The following is a 19480-nucleotide window of genomic DNA, read 5'->3' as shown; positions in this document are numbered from 1 at the left end:
CCAGTGTCTACTCACCAGCTTTGTAAACGTCACTTGGAAGGAGGGGCAAAACGCTGTTCCCAACTGCGAAAAGCTACCCGGTGTCACCCTTACGATAAACAGAAGTGACTGGATGTTCCCTACAGCTCCTAGTGGGCGGCAGGCAGGGCTGGGAGCAGGTACCATACTTTCTGGGGCACTGAGGGTGGCACCCGCACCCCTACACCCAGGAGATCTGGCTCCCTCCAAGGCCGGCCCCTCCCCTGCATGCTGCAGCTGTTAATAGTGCCATCATCGCCCACGGTCCTGGTCCCTGAGCCACTGCGCACGCACACACACACACACACACACACACACACACACACACACACACGGGCTTCTGCTGTTCCCGCCGCTGAGTCGGCACCTGCCTCCCCTAGACGCGGGCCCATCCCCAGGCCGCTGGAACCCGCCGGCCTGCGCGGGGCCTGGGAGAAGAGCCCAGAATGGATGTCGTCCATGACGGACGGGCCCTGCACAGGAGACTGTGCTGCGTTACTCCGAGCTGAGGACCCCTTGCGTGGAGTCTGTCACCGTGGGAGGTTTGCTTTGTGTTTCCCTCTCTGTCCCACCTTCCCGCACCCCAGCTGGGTGTTCCTGGGTTTCCCCAACAAACACGTCAACGCTCACCCTGTCTCAGCACGTGCCTCTGAGGAAGCCACCCTGAGGGACTGGCCGAGAAAGCAAGCTCTGTGTGGCTCAGCCCCACCACTCCCTGGAACCTTCTGGAAAAAGCTGTGCCGACCTCTTACTCTTGGAACGACACATACCTTGACCTCATCCGAAGGCTCTGCGTTTGGATCCTTAGGGGTCTGGCCCAATCTCCCAACGAGTCGGGGAAGAAATATCTGTGGAGGACGAGGAAGAGGCCTGTACCTGATTACTGCTTATCTGACCCCTGTCACAGGAGGGCTGGAGGCCGGAGGGACCGAAGGACAGGATGCCTGTTCTCTGTAAACACTCGGCCCGTCAGCAAACCACCCCCCCCACCCCCACACACCCCCCTGCACGACCCCTGCACCCTGCCAAAGTAAAACAGAGTGGCTGGTTAGCGTTGAATTTCAGACAAACGAATATTTGTTTATAAGAATGTTTCAAATATTGCACGGGATGTACTTACACTAGAAAATGATGTGTCCTTTATCTGAAGTTCAGGTGCACTGGGCGTCCTGTATCTTCCCTGCAGTGGGACCTAGGGCCCTCCCCGGACCATCCTCCGCTGGCCTGCCAGGTTTCCCCACTGCTGTGACCCGCCTGGAGACCCCAGCCGGAATCTGGGGAGGAGGCCGTTGGCCCCAGACCTGCCCTGCCGTCCCCAGCCGTCTGCTCCCGTCACACCCAGCTGGGCACAGACCTGCGGGCTCTGGCCCCCCGCACTCACCGGGAGGTTGGACCTCCGCTGGGGCTTTCCCGAGGGTCTCACCGAGAGCCCGGCAGCCTGCAAGGCGGCAATCTTGGACTTGATGTTAGAAACCTGGGGGGACGAAGGACAGGCACACGGACGTTATTCTGATGTGCCAACCCAATGTCCCAGTAGAGCAGCTGCTGATTCACTGATTCTGTTGTCTCCCCTCCTGGGGTCCCGTTGTCATTCATCTTGCAGGGCCATCGGGAGGGGGCTGGTGTTCCTTGTAGGTCACCCCAGGCAGGAGCAGGGGGGCTCTAGACCTTTCCTGGCACATCAGGGAGCTTGGCTCCCACAGGGACGGAAGAAGCAGCAGTGATCAGGGACCGTGTCACCGCAGCCCTATGGGACGGGGCTACATTTTACGGGCAAAGGCTTGGCTGGCGTCGGGCAGGGTCTGCCTTCCTGGCATCATTTCAAATCGCCCCCCGACCCCAGCTCTCACACCAGCCAGAAGAAACTTCTGGAAACAGAAACAAGGCCCCATTGCCCCTGTTCTGATCCCTCCAACAGCTCTCTGGAATCTGCTCTCCTCTCAGACCTGCCTCCCACCCCCGCCCCCTCGCTCCCTCTGCCCCAGGCTCAGGGTTTCACTGCTGATTCCTGAACATGCCAAGTCCGACAGCACCCCAGGACCTTTGCACGTATGCGCTGCCTTCTTCTTCTAACACCCCTTCCTGAGCAGCCCACCTGACCGCTCTGCCGGACTACCGTCACTTCCTGCCTGCACGGCTCTCTTCATGAACTGAGTTCCTCCATCATTGGCCTGTCCTCTGTCCCCACCTGCTAGAGGCGTAAGCTCCATGAAGACAGAGGCCCCATCTAAGAATGTTACAGCTGTGTCTTTTGTGTTCTACACAACGCCCGCCACATTCAGGAGTTTGAAAACTGTTTGCCGGGCAAGAAGGAATAAAAGAATACAGTCGTTGGGCTGACCTGGCCTCCTAATGTGCACAGCTCTGGGGACACGCCCCATCCTCCTGGGCCTGGAGAGCACTTGCTGATGAGCAGAAGTGCTGGCTCCTCTTGTAGCCTGAGGGGGAGACCCTCTCTTCCCTGCAGGCCCCCAGGGGGAGGACAGAGCTGAGCCCGGTCACCTCGCCGTCTCTGGGAGGCCCCGGCTCTGCCCTTCGACCTTTGTATGCTACGGACACAACCCTCACCCAACTCAAGCCCTGGCCCTATGCTCAGGCTCACAGGATGACCCTCGGGTGACAGTCTGGTCCTGAGCCCCAGGGCTGTCCTGAGCCTGCTTCTAGAGAAGCCCCTCCTCCTGGGAAGCCCCTCCTCCAGCATCTTCCTAAGGGCGGAAAACCCTGCCTGCCTCTCTCCAAGGCAAACGGGATGGCGGCCAGGGTAGTGCCCTGGGTGATTCCCACAGAAACCCCCGAGCTCCTCTCCTGGAGCTCGGGTGGATGTCCACGGCTGCCAGACCTTCAGGGCCCATCACTATCCCTCCTGGGGAGCCGCCTGCCCCTGGGGCTAGTGGCTACCTCACTCTCCACCTGCTGAACCTCAGAGGCCGTCACGGCCACTCTGTCTTCCAGCTCCAGCAGCTCCTGGTCCGTGGTTCTGCCGGGCTGCATGAGTTCCTGAGGACCCCGGGGACTTGTTTCCTGTCTGGACGTTTGGCCCGCAGCCACGAGCACCTAGGAGAGGGGAGCACGGAACATGACCACCAGCGGGAGAGACCGCAGGGCTCTCCCCAAGACGGGCCCAGGCTTACGACACTCTTTTCCCCTGAACTCAGAGCTGATTGGCCAGCGGGGGCTGGGTCCCCCGTGCAGCTCTTGCTGGAGCCCAGTGCCCACCGGGGGGGGGGGTGGCTTCCTGCCTGGGGTGGGCCAGTGGCTTGGTTACAAACCCTTGACTCCTGGCCCCACCTCTGCCCAGGTCTTGCCAAGCCCTCGGGTGGCCTCACCTCTGGGGCTGCCTCGGGGAGGTCCTCGATGGAGGTTTTCCTGTTCAGTCCTGCCTCTTCCTCCTTGCTCCCCTCCTCCTCGGACGAGGCCCCCTGGTCACTGATGTGGCTGGTCATCTCCTCCAGCTTCCTCTTTAGGGTCTCTTCTTCTCTGTCGGCGTCTGTGGGCTGGTGGCCGGTGAGATGCTGAAATGCACAAGCGGACCTGTGTTCAGTTGGTCCCCTGTGTGCACCGTGCTCAGAGGCAGGGCTCTGGGAGAGGTCTCCGTCCACGCTCCAGAAGAGCCTGTCCGCAGTGCCCGTGCTGGGGGGCCAGTCCCGGCCCTCAGGAAGCAGGCTGTCAGGGTAGGGGGGGCACTCCCAGCGATCCTGCCACCACCCACGCCAAAGACCCACGATGTGTGAACCAGACATTGAGCTTTCCTTCGTGGACATTTTCACCACGGGAGGACGCTTGTTCCCTCTAGCCCCAAATCAGGTCCCCAAGCCGAGGGGGTGGCCGGGGGACACAGTCCGGTCTCACCAGGCACCCATCATGGCACAAATTCCTGAGCGGCGGAAGGCCAGCTAAGGCCGCCATCCGTGACGTGAGCTGGGAAGGGTAAGCACGAAGCCCATTTTGACACAGAAAGTTCCGGAACACCAAGAGAAAGCTGGGAGCGGTCCCAGCAGAGAGGGTAAGGGGGTGAGCACAGCAGGGGAGGTGACAAATTCAGCAAGACCAGGAAGCTGCATCTGAAGGGCGTCTGACACGGCCCCGCCGCTCCCCATCCGCACAGGAAGGCGCCAATGAATGACGCCAGGTTGCTTGACCTGAAAGTCGTCAGCTGGCCAGAGCCGGGGTCACTGCGGGCCGGGAGGGACCACTAACACCTGAAACAACTAAAAACACAACTTCCTCGTCCCCTGAGTCACCAGCCTCCTGAGTCACCAGAGTCTCTTAGCTCCCAGACCAGGACCCGAGAAAATCAATCCTTCGGTTTTCTTCCAAGCCCAGCCTCCGCGTCCTTCCGGCCATTATCTCCTCCGTGGCTCGCCTGGTTTTAAAAGGGACATTTAAGAGGCACTTGTGGAGTGGAAGGTGCTTTTGCTTTGTGGGGCAGGTCATTAGTTTGGTGTCCACGGCGGTGCCGCGGGCCCCAAGCAGCCAAAGCTGCCCGGAAAAGAGCGGAAAGCTGAGCGACACAAGGCAAGGGTCTCAGTTAGGATTCGGTCTGAGTCTGAGTGGCGGCTGGTGACGGAGCCCCCCTCTGGTGGCACTGGGTGGCCGGAGGCGCGATCGATACGGGGAGGCGGGGGCAGTGTTCACAGACAGCTCGTCTCCCCGAGAGCAGCGTGCGTGGGACACGTCCTGCCACCACAGGCCCCAAGAAGAGTCCTGACGCCATCATGGTCTAACGTCACCTCCAGAGTGGCAAAGAGAGAAAAGCACCCAAGACGAGTTGGAAAGTTCTCATCTGGGGCTGGGGGGCAGCAGGGAGCCACGGAGAGGCCGGAAGGCCGCGGCCGGGATCTGAGGGCCCAGGGCTGCTCTGAGCAGGGCCCTGGCGGCATCCGGGCTCCCGAGGCAGGAGGAGGTAGGAGGCATCCAGGACAGCATGGACACCATAACTGTAACACCACTCTGGTCTTCCATCTGGTGTGGACGGACGCCGGCCCCTTCCCGGAACCCCTGTGGGATGCCCACTTCTCAGGTACTTGTGAGGGGCCCCCATGAGGCTGGTGTGGCCTCGTCCTTTCTGCCCAAAGCAGCAGCTGCTTGGCTGGCGGCCTCCGTCCCTGTGTGAGCTCCAGCTGTCAGTCTTACCACGTTTCATGGACACATACGGACATAAAGCTCGGCACGGACGCCTGGTGCTTTCAACTCGGAGGCAACAAAACCGAAATTCACAATTTATAAACACAATGCAGACACAGGCCGTGGATTAAAATGGAACCACCACAATTTGGCACCCGTGAGGCTTCTGCGGGGAAACCGAGTCAGAGTCTGCAGACTGTGCCCAGCATCAGGGGCCTCGAGGCTGGGTTTGGGGGGTGGGGGCTCGCACCCCACCACGGGGAGGGGTGGGGGTGCATGCCGGGGCTGTGGTTTCCCGGCTTTCCGGATCCCAGCCCCACGGAAGCGCCCTTCACACTCATGCTGGCCTTCTCTTGGCGTGAGCAATTCTTTACAGAAGGCCTTTCCTGAATATCCCTCATCCAGAAAGTCTTGACCTTGAATACAGGACAGAGACAGGCACCAGAGCACAACAGGACATGCCGATGAACCCCAGGACGCATCATGCTGAAGGACTCTGGGCACCCCAGGGTGTGTCTGTGAGTCTGGGTTCAGGAACAATGCTCTGGGGGCAGGCAGGCGTGGGGGGTCCTGCAGCAGCTCTCACACGGTCCCCTGAAAGAGTCTGTCCCAGGCTTTTACCCACATGCCGGGCCCCCTGCCCTTTGCACCAGCTCTGTGAGCAGCCAGCCGGTCGCCTTTACGTGAAGATTCAGGGGAAGGGAGATGTCGCTCAAAGTGGAGTCAGTGGAAATAAGTGAAGACAGGAAATTCCAGAGATGAGCTAGAGGAACGAAATGGGGGATAATTCAAGGATTCAAGGAGGCACAAAGGACGGCCGGCCCTGGGAGGGCTAGAGACCAGCGTGGGTGTGTTCCTGCAAGTTCCCACAGTCGTTAAATTAAAAACTGACTGAAAGGAGGCAATTCTAGTCTGTATCCCACTGTCTTCTGATCCGGCTCCTCTGCCCGCTGTGGTCCTGCCACATGGGACGGTCCCTGCCCTGGCCTCACTCCCCCCTCCACCACCATCCCCCCCCCCCCGGCCCTCCCGGGGCCAAGCCTTGGTCTGGTCAAAGGTCACTTCCTTGAGCCAGTGTTTTCCTTGCTATTCCGTAAAAGGGGGTTCAGGCTCCAAGAAGTGTGGGCCACCCTGGGTGCAGAATAGTAGGTGGCTTTTCACTACAGACCCTCTCAGGGCCTTTCACACCCTGCCGAGCTCAGGGCAGAAGGGGGGGCGGGGGTTGCACTGCTTCCAGAGACAGAGGGTAGGCACAGGAGAGCTTCCAGCCCATGCTTGTAGGACAATTCTGGGTGGCATCCCAGGAAGGGGAGTCAGCTGTGACTCTGGAGAGGCCGAGTTCAAAGACGCCATGTTTCTGTCCTGCTGACATTTTTTAGCCCCATGAATTTTACAACAAAAAACGTACAGTGGTTCCTCAAAACCCATGCAAGACAGGACTCCTTCTCCAAGTCTGCCGCTGTTTTCGGCAGATCGTGTCCTGGGGCTCGGCAGGAGGAGGTTAGAGGAAACCCTGACCTTTCCTACATCAGCCGAGCCTGGGGAGCCTGGGGACAGTGGGTTCAGCAAAGCCCAGGCCCTGCTGGGCAGCTCCATCCGCCAGCGATGGTCCTGGGCAGCGCTGGTCTACCCACGGCCAGGACTCAGCCCGCCGTGGAGCCTGTGGCTGTGAGTCAGGCTCGTCCTGGGTCGTCCGGGTGCCCGGAAGGGGTGAGGGGCCGGGGAAGGCCCAAGTCCCCTGCGGAGCAGCCCCTCCCAGCTCGGGCCCCTCGCCTGCCCCTACCGTCTGCTCCTTGAACTGCAGCGACCACAACTGTCCTCCCCCGTCCTCTTCCTGCCTTTTCTGAACACGCTCAACATCTGCTCAGCCTTTCCACCTGGCGGCCCGGAGCTCAGTCCGTGGATGCCTGGAAGGGAAGCTCACCGGAGGCATCCCTGACCCCTCAAACCTCCCTGGGGGAGGGTCCCAGGAGGAGCTCTGTGCCATGCATCATGGTGCACGGGAGGCTGAACCAGCACTCATCCTGGCTCCTGCAAATGTGCCTGAGACGGTCCTGGGCTGAGCTACAGTTCAGAGTTCTCCATCCCGAGTGGGGGCCCTTCTCCTACTCAACCTGCCTCTGGGCTCCTCAGTTACAAAACGGCCCGGCCTCACGATTTCACCCGCAGCAGTCGAGACCTTATCAGGATCATTGATGAGTCTTTATCAACCTAACGGTCACGACGGCCTCATATAAAGCATTGTTGCCTTTCCCCCCACTTAAGTGTACCTGCTCAAACCGAAATCAGTGGTCTGTAAACAGGATCATGGTTTGAATTCCGCAAAGGAAACCTGGGTACTCACAGGAATCTTGTGACCGATTTTATAAATCAGGGCTTGCAGTGTGAGTGAGTCGCACTCATTCAACAGGCGCCAAGTGTTGTAAGTTACATTTTCTTAAAAGCTGCATAAAGTCTGCTAAAGGTATAAATCCACGGATTATTTCCTCCTCTTATAAATGACATAATACTTAATAGGGTGCATAGTAAACATTTTCATCACAAGGAATCAAGTACTGGGACACCTGGGTGGCTCAGCTGGTTAAGCGTCCGACTTCAGCTCAGGCCATGATCTCGTGGTCCGTGAGTTCGAGCCCCGCGTCGGGCTCTGTGCTGAAAGCCCAGAGCCTGGAGCCTGCTTCCAATTCTGTGTCTCCCTCCCTCTCTGCCCCTACCCCACTCATTCTCTCTCTCTCTCCCTCTAAAAAATAAACACACATTGGGGTGCCTGGGTGGCTCAGTCAGTTAAGCATCTGACTTCGGCTCAGGCCATGATCTCGTGGTCCGTGAGTTCGAGCCCTGCGTTGGGCTCTGTGCTGACAGCCCAGAGCCTGGAGCCTGCTTCCGATTCTGTGTCTCCCTCCCTCTCTGCCCCTCCTCCACTCATGCTCTGTTTCTGTCTCTCTCAAAAACAAATAAACGTTAAAAAAAATTAAAATGAAATATCAGAAGCTTTGATTCCTCTGCCGTGACTTGGTGTGAAGGTAAAAGGCCTCCATCCACAGCGACAGCAAGAACAGATCCGTCCCAGCTGCCTTACCTGGCTCTCAGCCGGGGCGCAGTCCCTCCACGTGAGGCTCTGGGAGGCCACACCGTCAGCCCCGGTGTCCTCGTCATCGGAGGTGCCTTCGTCAGCCGGGTACCGGGAGGAGAGCCGCTCACTACTGCTGATGACGCCTGGACCTTTGGAGTGACAGTGGGTTCGAATTATTTGTGGTGAAAAGCCGAAAGCCGGTGGACACGTTTTTCCCAATAAGAGGTCAAAGAAACCGAAGACGTGACCGCCGCCGCCTGAGGTCAGGGAGCGGAGTGCCTGAAATCGAAGTAAGAGTGGGGCTTGTGGCGCGTCCTCTCGCAAGGAGCTTCAGGCCCCTCGCGGTGACGCCCGGAGAGGAGGAAGCCAGGTCCGCAAAGCAGCAGGCGGGGGATGATTACAGCACACCCCTGTGCACGTGCCTGGAGGGTGGCACACGTGGGTCCTGGGGAGTTTCCCCGAGCGGAGGAGGCATCAGAAGTCTTTCCACATCGGGCACTCCGGGCCGTTTCTCATGCCAGACTCTTGGAGGGCAGGGATCACCTGGGTGTCGGGCCGTGCTTGTCCCGGGCTCCAGCCGTGGGGGGAAGCTCGCCGTCCCCACCGCCTCACCCACGGCCCCAGGCAGCCTGGACGGCACCACACACGGCCACGCGAGGTGCGTTCAGGGTTGACCAGCCCGGAGGCATGGCGGGAGCGGCTCTGCAGGGCCCCACGGGTGCCGTGAGCTCTGCCGAGAACCCGAGTGAGCCTGGGGAGAGGGTCCCCGAGCTCCAGCGAGACTCCAGTGCAGGGAACACGCGGGTTTTAGCCTGGGACATCGTGCGCTGAGGACACAGTGAGGCCGCGCCTGGACTCCGCCCACAGTGAGATTTCGAGCCGGTGTGTTGGTGACGATTTGCTGTGTGGTAACACTTAGTGGACACGACCGTCTCTTTTCCACCTACAACCGTGCCGCGCGTTGGGCACGCGCCCCTCTTGGCAACGAGGAAACAGAGTCACGATGGCTAAGCGGGTTGATCAGGTGGCAGCACATCTCACCTCAGGTGATGCACCTGCAGGCCGTGATGTGCTCCCAATGCAACGCGGCCGATCACACTCCGGTACGTCCCGTGAGCTGCTCCCCGGTTAAGGGACGGGGTGCAAATTGTGTGTTAGCATCAGTCAAATAGAGCAACTATTGGTCAGGAACGCCAGGGCTGGAGCTCAGCGCGGACGGTCTCCCTCGGCCTCTCCTTCCCCGCCCGCCGCCCTGCGTGCTCAGGGAGGCCAGGGATCACAGGGCAGGGGAAGGGACACCACGTCTGTGCAAGTCCCCGTCCTACGACCTGTTCAATGTAGATACATTTATTCACTGATTAGAGGGAACAATGCCTCCCAAATGCCTCCTGCGTCCTAATCGGCCTGCAGACCATGAGATTATGTCCCTGTAATATAATGAGAAGGGAAAACGGAAAAAGGACCTATTTCCTGGCAGACGGTGTGTTAACCACATTTCCCCGGCAGCTGGCCCCACGCCGCGGCCACGTGGGGGCTCATTAGCAGGAAGGCTGCGCGGCCACCGTGATCTCATTTGCTGCGACATCAGTAGGGGGTCTCAACTCCTGAACCCACACGCCCACAGGGCACAGGAAAAGACAGCGATTCAGGATTTCATTACGAAGCGAACTGTCTGACAACGAAATTACACTGAGCAAATCCAGGTTCTGGGCATGTACAGACCTCCTGAGTCACAGCTGGGAGCCAACGGTGGGCCAGGGGAAGCAGTGCCCCAATGGAGCCTGTGCCACCGTCCCCGAGTGTACCAACCATCCCCGAGTGGACTCTTGGTCCCCAAGTGTACCATCGGTCTCCAGGTTTGGAGCTGCCCTGTTCTTTGGTCAGGATTGTTGGTCCAGGTGACCAGTGATCCTAATCATTTCAGGGAAACGTGCGTGTCCCTACCCCAAACCAGGTCCATATCCTCCCTAAAAGGCGTCAGGGTTAGAGCTGTGTGGCCAGTTGAGGCGTTAATGCTGGGTATTCTGAACGTTACGAGAGAAGCACCCAGCCCGGAGGAGGCCGGTGTTGATGGCGTTAGCCGGGACTGGCCGTGCTGGACAATCACAGGGAAGGAAGGAGTTGCTACAAACCGGCCAGTGTGTCTGCAGGAATCAGGACCTCGAGGCAGGTCTTTACCTTCCCCTCCCCCACCTGCACACCCCAGCCAGGGCACCTACCGGGTGTGACAGCCAACCCCAGGGCTGTTGTGCAGGACTGTCTGGGGAAGCGGGGCTCAGTGAGCATGTCCTGTCTGGCAGCTGAGAGGCTGTCTGTCTGCTCTTCTGGATGAGGGTGGCGTCCAGGGACACTGACATCAGCCTCTTCCAGGACCACGGCCTCCTGGGAGGTGTCCTTGGCACGGGGTTCACCTGTGAGGGCCTGAGCACACAGGACCCCCCAGTTGCGGGACGTTTCACCAGGAGGGGGCTGCTCCCTGGCATGGGGGTCTTTCCAGTCCCGGTCTTGGGGGTGTCCACACATCATCCGACTGACCGCACGGTAGGCAGCCATCTGCTATGCCCCCTTCCAACTCAGTTCCCTTCGATTTCAGAAATTCTGCCAAAACCATTTATTGCCCACTCTGTATCATGTGTCCATGGAAGGTTGGGGCTCCCAATGCCCTGACCCCTCATCACACAAGGGAACTGAAACCCATTTGACAGCCTCGGGGGCTCTGACCCTCCTAGAGATGGAACCCTTGAGAATACGGATGGGGAAGTTATCTTTTTTGGGGGCCGGTGCATTTTTCTAACTGCGTGCACCTTAATACTCCTAGAAGACCAGGGGGGCAAGAGTGAGTGCGGGCAGGGCTCCCAGGTGGCCCCTTGGCTGCAACCCCAACACTCTCCCTTCCTCTCCCTTCCTCAGGCGGCAGAGGGTTCTCTCTGCTGTGCCGTCACCCTAAGTGAACCAAGGTGCTGAGGACTTCGGGAAGCCACGTGTCCCAGCCCCTTTCCAGCTGGAGGGGGGCAGGAAGGAAGCAGTCCTCAGGCCCTGGAGGCCACGGGAAACGGAGACGGCAGCAGCTGGTCCTGTGGCCGGAGCAGGACCTGGGGCCCAGAGACACCTGGGACCCAGAGACCTCTGGGGTGCCGGCTCCCTGACCTGCTGTCCTCTCCCCCAAAGCAGTCTGCAGATCAGCCGGGGCAGGTGCGTCCCTGCCCCAGCTCTGGCCTGGTACCTCCAGATGGATGTCCAGGCACACGTCAGGCCCGGACTCCAGGGCAGAAGCTGTTCTCCTGGCCCTCCCAAGTCACGGGGTTTCTGCCTTACTTCTGGGACAAGCAGCCAGCCCGAATTCCCTCGGCCCCTTCGTCTGTCCAGCCTTAGTTCCCATCCTGCACTCCACTTGCCCAAGCTGCCAGCCCCGTCTCTGCAGAGACCCTGGGCCCCCTCCCCAACTCTCCCTTGGCCTGTTGTGCCCTGATACTGGCTATGGTCATCGGACTCCTTCCCAGAGTGCCCTCCCCCACCTACCTCCCCGGGGCCCCGAGTGGCCGGGAAGGACGGGGGCAGAAATGAGAGCCCACTGACCTGCAGGCTGTCTGTGGCCATGGGGACCGGGGACAGATATGGGGGGTGACCGCTGGACTGAGTCGAGCCATCAGAGTCTGCATCAAAGTCCAAGCCGTGAATGGAGAGGCGCTTTTTCTGAGCAGGTGTAGACATGGGCAAGAAGGGGGGAGTCAGGGTCAGCCTGACAGAGAGGACGGGGGCCCCCTCAGCCCTGGGGTGGGAGCCTCCATGGGCATATGTCCACCTCCTGCACTAGAAACAGACCCAAAGGAGCTCCAAGGCCGCGCCAAGGGGCCCAGAGCACCTTCCCCCGATCCTGCGAGACCTGCTTCCTCAGCATCTCCTAGAGGAGCAGGAGAGGTATCCAGCTGCTCAGAAGTGCTGAGGACACAGGCCCCGGAGCACTGCGGCCCTAGGGTGGGGGGCGGGCAGGCAGTCTGCTTGAGGGCCGACAGGTGCCTCTCTCCCTTGGAAGGTGTGTGGGGGGGGGTGGGAGGAGGCTCAGACAAATGAGGGGCACCTGCTGTGGGGGTGCAGAGGCAGGGAAGAGTTCCATGCTGTTCAGATGAAGGGCATACGTCTACTGAAATCCTCCCTCACAATGATCTTGATCCTTTAAAGGTATTGTATAGGGAATATTCCAGACACTGGCTAGTGCTCTTTAAGCTCAGGATGAGGCAGGAACACAGTGTTCTCACTGTAGACTGGCCAGACGTGTCCAGTGTCATATCTCAAAGACCCTGGCCTCCTCCCCGTGGCTCCATCACTGTCCCCCTGCCCCAGCCTGCTCCCCTTCCGTCATCCCACCCAGATGCTTCTCTATCACCAAAACTAACTGAAAAATAAGTTGTTGTTCTTAAGACAGAAACAAACACCAACAAAGGCAAGGCTCATGGTTGGCTTTTAAACAGAAGCGAAAGTGTTCACAGAGGGGAGTCTAAAGAAAGGGGCCTTGCTTCCCTCAAAGATGCAAAGGCCGCCTTGGGAGACACCAGCGCGCCCTCTGGGACCCCTGCCTGCCCTGACAACCAAGCAGGCTTCGCGGCAGGCTCTGCCTACCCCGCAGCCTGCCCGCGGGGTTTCTGATGGTGACACCACATGGTGAAAGCACGCTCTCATTTGCTGCTCAGTGTCTCACGAACCGTCTGGGCATGGCAGAGGGGGCAGGCTCTCCGTGCTCCTGCTGGAGTGGAGAGCACTGAGATTTTTAGGAAATCTGAGCCCAAGGCTCCAGGTGGGGGAGGGGCGGGGTGACTGGGGAAGACTTACTTTGCTCCCAAGGGGTTGGGCCTGGGCCACTGTGTCCAGTTCTCCATCCTCTTCTGTCTGCTCACTGTCTCCACTTCCCTCTCCAGGGCTTGGCTCAGGCCCACCTGCAGTGGATACCGGCATGAGTCCACCCAGGGAGGGGAAGATGGGGGCAAACCATCCATCTACCCACCCACCCGCCCATCCATCCACCCACCCACCTGCTCATCCATCCACCCATCCCACCTGCCCATCTACCACCCCCCCACCCATCCATCCATCCACCCACCCACCCACCTACCCATCTGTCTACCCACCCACCCTCCTACCCATCCACCTGCCCACCTGCCCATCTACCACCCCCCCACCCATCCATCCATCCACCCACCAACCCACCTACCCATCTGTCCACCCACCCACCCTCCTACCCATCCACCTGCCCACCTGTCCATCTACCACCCCCCCCACCCATCCATCCATCCACCCACCAACCCACCTACCCATCTGTCCACCCACCCACCCTCCTACCCATCCACCTGCCCACCTGTCCATCTACCACCCCCCCCACCCATCCATCCATCCACCCACCCACCGTCCTACCCATCCACCTGCCCACCTGCCCATCTATCACCCCCCCACCCATCCATCCATCCACCCACCCACCCACCTACCCATCTGTCCACCCACTCACCCTCCTACCCATCCACCTGCCCACCTGCCCATCTACCAGCCATCCACACACCCATCCATCTACCTACCCACTCATTCATCCATTCTCCATCCATCCATCCATCCACCCATCCATCCACCCACCCACTGTGACACTTCCAGGCAAGGCCATCTGCTGGCCTTACAAAGACCTAGCCAAGCATCAGTTAGAACCGGTCTGAATCTCAGCAGAAAGCTATTATTCTGCATCAATTTTGTCGAGGGTCACCCCTACAAACCCATTCATCGGTTCCCTCTTGGGCAATCGGAATCACTGATGTTTGTGGTGGGTGAAGGAGGACTCTAGCTACATCATGTTTTCTCAGATGGACTGCTTCACCCACAAACAGTTCATCTGCTTGTCTGCAGGCGTCAGACACAATTGGGACGGAGGTGAGCCTCAGCCCCGGGGCTCCCACCCCTCCTTTCTCGGCCCCCAGACCCCCTGCTTCACCTGAGCACCCGGGTGGCCCCCTGTCAAGACCTCTTCCCCCTCTTCTCCTGCTCACCCTGGCCTGGCCTGCCCCTCTAGGCCGCCAGAGAGGGATCCAGGAAATGGGCCCTGGGGTGGATCACCCGCCGTCTCTCAGGGGCCACAAGGGCTGGCACTGGGTGCTTAGGCCTGTGGGACCTGGCCCAGCACGTGCTGCCCTGCACGCCCCCACCCCGTATCCCGGCCCTCAGCCCCTGGGCCTTTGGGTGTGGGGAGGTCTCAAGTGCAAGCAAGCAGTGAATTGCACATACCTGCGAGCGCCCTGCAAGCCCTTCTCTGCCCCCCTCAGAACTCAGAACCACGCAGCCGGCAGACTGGGTAATTATTTTCGATTCTCTGGGCAGTGGCAGTCTTGAGGGAATGCACCCCAGACTGCCAGACAGAAGACGGAGGGACGAACGCTATCTACACTACGGGAATGTAGAAGTGCTTCCTGGAGGCCTGTGTGTGTGTGTGTGTGTGTGACATCCCCCGCCCCCCCCCCCCAGACTGAATATGAACAGGATCTCTGTGCCCCTGTTACCAACTCCTTCCATCCCTCTCTGCACCTGGGACAAGGGTTTGAGCGACTTTTACCCATCTCCGGAGATCGAGTCATTCTTAATAAAACCCGAGAAGAGATTTCTCGACCGCTCTCGATAGCGGGGTGGAAACAAAAGTAAAGCCATGTGAGCATGAAGGACTTACTGTGGAGGTCAGGTGAGTCACGTGCCCTGTCAGGCAAACCTACAGCCAAAGAAAAGGCTCTGAGAAACACAGACACCCTCCGGAGACCATGTGCTGAAGGATGGGGTTTCCTGTCATTTCCTTCCTGGCCCTGGGACCGTCTCCCGCAGCATCTGCCCATCCTGATGTGGGGGGAAAACACCCCCATTGCTCTGTGGATTCCCTGGGAGAAGACCCCCCAGTGGCCCCCACCGGCTCACCAGTCATTAACTTCAATCGTTTCTATTTTTTTCAGTTTGACCGCTTAAAAAAAGCCACAAAGACACAACCTTCCTTCCCTGCACCCTCTCTGACTCAGTGTGCTGGGCTCCCAGGCGCCCAGCAGGGAGAATGCACCCTGGGCATCCCTCCAGGGACCTGAGACGCCCCTCACTGGGAATGGCAGCCACTGGGAGCCGGGGTTCCTGTTGCCCCACAGCGCCACCTGGTGGCCGTCGGTGGTGACTACTTTGAAACTGGCAGGTTACTTGGGGTGTTGGCTCCAGCAGCCGGGGACGCTGGCCGGGCATCAGCCTTTCACACAACACAGATTCCTGAGCCCACCCGGCCCCTGGAAATCCGCACCTCTCAGGGTGAGGCCAGGTCCCCAGGGGTTCTAACGCGGTGGCCTGCGGTTTCCTCTGTGAGCAGGGCCGTCTCTGGGCTTGAGGGTCTCAAATGCTTTGCAGTGTGGCTTTCGGCCCTGCTTCCTGTGGTTCTCACCCGTGAGCCCTGTCAACCTCCTTCACCTGCCAAGCCGGCTTCTGGCTGGCCAAGGGGGCATGGGGTCATGGGCTTTACTGATGGGCTCCAGCCTGAGACACAGATACGGCCTTGAGAAGCAGTGGGAGGGCAGAGGGAGATGAGGAAGGGCCTTCAAGGATTGGGCACCTTCCTGGGCCACCTCAGTCACATCTGTTGTCTCGGCATAGTTATCCAGAAAGTCTCCTTTTACTCATGAAAATGTTCTTATTTGAATGATTCATCATATGCCTCCCTCCCCAAGAAGCCCCCTCACCCCCATGGTCCACTGTTCCAGGTGCTACAAGTCATTCTGAGTGAGGGTGCCTCGGGGTGGTCCCCGTCCTAAATTCAGGAGTGTCCTAAGATGCCTCAGAAACACCTCAGTGGACGCCCAAGCGCTCTGGGGGTGGCTGTGGCCAACTTCAGGTCCTGCCTACCAGCGTGGGGCTTTATAGGACACAGACACAAGTAAGACCTCTCCCCAGAAGGCCTGGGAGGAGACACCTCCAATCCAAGCAGCACAGAACCTGCCCCCGATGTGCCTCCTGCCCTAGGGCCCTTGCCTCGTGGTCCCCCAGATGGAGATATTCAAGACACCCAGCCTGCCCCCCCCTCCCCACCCCCAGCCTGGTGAGCTCTCCCAGCCTGAAGCCTTGGCCAGGCTTAATGGCAGAGCCTGGGATTCAAGTGGCAGCGAATGACAGCGACAAGGCACACTCCCTGCAAACACTGCTTAATTATCTCCGCTCAAGTTCAACTTCCAAACTTCAACCTTCTCCTGAAATGATCTCCCTTTCCAAACACCTTAAAGGTGGACAAGACAGGTGAACCCACCTGTCAGGTTTGGTGTAAGATCACAGTATGGATTTCAAGTTCATTATGAAATAATACTTGTGGGGGGGGGCCTGGGGAGCTCCGTCGGTTAAGCATCCGACTTCGGCTCAGGTCATGGTCTCGCAGTTTGTGAGTTTGAGCCCCGTGTCCAGCCCTGTGCTGACAGCTCGGAGCCTGGAGCCTGCTTCGGATGCTGTGTCTCCCTCTCTCTCTGCCCCTCCCTGCTTGTTCTCTCTCTCTCTCTCTCTCTCAAAAATAAATAAACATTAAAAAAATTATTAAAAAGAAATGGGACTTCCAGGCGCCTGGGTAGCTCAGTCAGTTAATCATCTGACTTCGGCTCAAGTCATGATCTCCCTGTTCCCAAGTTCAAGCCCCACGTGGGGCTCTGTGCTGACAGCTCAAGCCTGGAGCCTGCTTCAGATTCTGTGTCTCCCCCTCTCTCTTCCCCTCCCCCTCTCATGCTCTGTCTCTGTCTGTCTCAGAAATAAATAAACGTTAAAAAAATGAAATAAATACTTGGATTCAAAATATGAAAACACACCACTGAGTTAGAACGAATTTCTTTAAGTCTTGATAAACACCCGACTCCCAGGGAATGTGTGTGGAAAGAGGGAGTCTCGGCCCCAAACCAGACGCCCAGGGAGGAGGGGTCTGGAGAACACAAGTGCCTTATTATTCGATTAGCCACTGAGGTTCAGAATCTTTGGCTCTGAGTTCTCAACCTGCCAGGAAGCACTGGAAAAATATGACTTCAAAGAGTGGGGGGTGTGAATAGCATGCAGGACTTCCCAGGGGGCCAGGCCAGGGGGGTGCAGAAGTTTGCACCACACGAAAAGCAGCCAGTTTCACAGAAAATACCCGAGATGCACGGACAGGTGCACACACACACATTCCAAAGGATCTGCTGGGTCCGGAAACATTACGACACACCTGGGAACAGAAAAGAGCCCCCCCGGAGACAGGTACACTCCTCACCTCCACCCTGCAGCCGCCCGCACAGGGACCGGATAACTTTGGCGCTTCCGAACCGCTTGAAGCGGGCTCTCAGGTGCCCATAGTACCACTCCAGTGAGCCCATCTTCACAACCCTGCGGACACACGGAGCTCAGGCCCACGGCCCCGCCCACCCTTTCTTCGGCCAGCCCCTCTGAGGGGACGTGTCGGGCCCTGAAACCCACAGGGTCACCCGGACCCCAGGCACCTGCCCCGGCTCACCTGGCCAGGTGGCAGGGGTCACAGAGCCAGCCCTCCTCCTCCGGGTGGGCGTGGCTACAGTCTTGGCAGGTGAAGAGGTGACAGTCCAGGCATTGCCTCTTGGGGGCCACGAGGAGCCGGTAGGGCTGCAGGCAGCGGGCGCAGTGGGTCTCATTCAGGTGGGCCGCATCCGAGAGCAGCTCCCTCTGGGAGCTCTCTTTCTTAATCCTGTCCTTCAATCCCCTAAGGAAGATATCAGACACAAGAAATATATTAGACACCTTGTTCTTGCAACAGGTTTTACACGTCTGCACGCGTGTGTGTGCAAACACACACACACACACACACACACACACACACGGGAACTTTCTCATACGCAGAGAAAAGTGACCCCAACTCGGGTAAAGGCACCCACTGGCAGCCTTTACTCTCTGCTGTGGGAGCTCCACGCTCCCACTCTCTCCCGACGGGGGAGCCCAGTAGGCCAGGTTCACACATGTGCAGTCTGAGTAGGCTGGAATTGAAACACCTGATTCTTAAAGAAATGAAACCACATTTAAACATATCTGTGACTGTTCACAATTGTACAAATTTTCAGGCTGCATACCCGTGACTTTCATCCAGTGCCAAAGGGCCAAGAACCATAAAGGCTCGGAGTCACAGGCTGGGACAGCTGTCACCTGCCCGCGCAACCTCACACAACTCATAACGGAAAGATGGACAGGAGGTCCTGAACTCCAGGTTTGAGCTGGGGCCCGCAGAGCCTGGAGCTTTTCTGCTGCACAGCATGGAGCTCGGAGACCGTGTTCGGGCTCCCTGCTTCACCGGACGACGGTGAGCCTGCAGTCATCACCACTGGGTGTCCAGCCTTCCTTGGAGGGGGTGAGGTTGGTGGCTTTGGGGAGCCCCGCAGGGCCAGGGGGAGTCCTGGGAGTGTAGCCGGTCAGGCCACGTGGTTACTTAGAACCAATCTGTCGCACAGGCTAAGAGGAGGCTAGAGAAGAGAGAAAAATCCAAGCGGTTCACAGCAGAAGCCACAGAGAAGGCAGAGATCAAGCTCATTAGGGGGGTGAGGCTGGCGCTCCTCTCCGTGAGGGCCTGGCCGCTCACACCTACTCTGTGTGCCGGCCCGACCTGACGTCCGGTCACACCTGCTCCACGGGCCGGCCCGACCTGATGGCCGGTCACACCTGCTCCACACGCCAGCCTGAGCTAATGGCCCTGTGTGGAGGACACCACCAGGTAAGTGGGGGTTGGGCTGCGACCCTACTGAGAAAGTGACAGGTCACTGCACTCTCCCTAGGAGGTCACACAGGGTTCTGGGGGCCAAGCCAGGATGGATCCCTCGCAAGCAGTTTTGGGTGTCTTCCAGCAGGGAAGCAAGTTGAGCTGACCCCCCACGGAGCAAGGCTGACGTGGCCTGGTTTGCACAGTGTCCGTGGCGGGAACCATCCAGCACCACGGGGTCCTGGGAAAACCACAGTTCTCCCAGACCTTTCTGGTGAGCTTGCCCAAACTGAACGGACTGGAAGATGTACACATTCCTTTTGTTCTGGATTTCAGAGAATGTCTGCCAAAGGCAATATTTCTAGCTTTAGATGCGATCAAACCGATCCATTCTTAGTGACAAAAACCAGACCCTGGGTGCCACGGTCTTGTGAGAACTCTGCACCCGTGGTTTCTGGTGGGGTCGCCCCAGGGCCGGTGGAGATGAAGGACAAGACAGCAGCTCTAAGAGGCCCTGGGACACCACTTCCCACGTTGAGTGACACGGACTG

The 19480-nt window shown here is 58.9% G+C and overlaps 1 protein-coding gene across 3 annotated transcripts in view; it reads right to left on the bottom strand.

Moving 5' to 3' along the window:
- Positions 1 to 19480, bottom strand: part of MLPH (melanophilin) — a 43536-nt gene that overhangs the window by 8572 nt on the left and 15484 nt on the right. For 2 of the 3 annotated variants that reach the window (XM_023257819.2, NM_001079655.1), the window contains 10 exon segments: positions 17724 to 17945; positions 17484 to 17596; positions 13043 to 13146; positions 11792 to 11908; positions 10435 to 10636; positions 8222 to 8364; positions 3345 to 3530; positions 2917 to 3072; positions 1400 to 1492; positions 789 to 866 (listed from right to left, as the gene is read on the bottom strand). In XM_023257819.2, coding sequence (XP_023113587.2) covers positions 789 to 866; positions 1400 to 1492; positions 2917 to 3072; positions 3345 to 3530; positions 8222 to 8364; positions 10435 to 10636; positions 11792 to 11908; positions 13043 to 13146; positions 17484 to 17596; positions 17724 to 17945 — 1414 coding nt within the window. 3 annotated transcript variants of the gene reach the window in all.

The sequence above is a fragment of the Felis catus genome, chromosome C1 (assembly GCF_018350175.1).
Source record: "Felis catus isolate Fca126 chromosome C1, F.catus_Fca126_mat1.0, whole genome shotgun sequence".
Lineage (NCBI taxonomy): Eukaryota > Metazoa > Chordata > Mammalia > Carnivora > Felidae > Felis > Felis catus.
The sequence above is the reverse complement of the archived record's forward strand: the minus strand, read 5'-3'. Positions and strand labels throughout refer to the sequence as shown.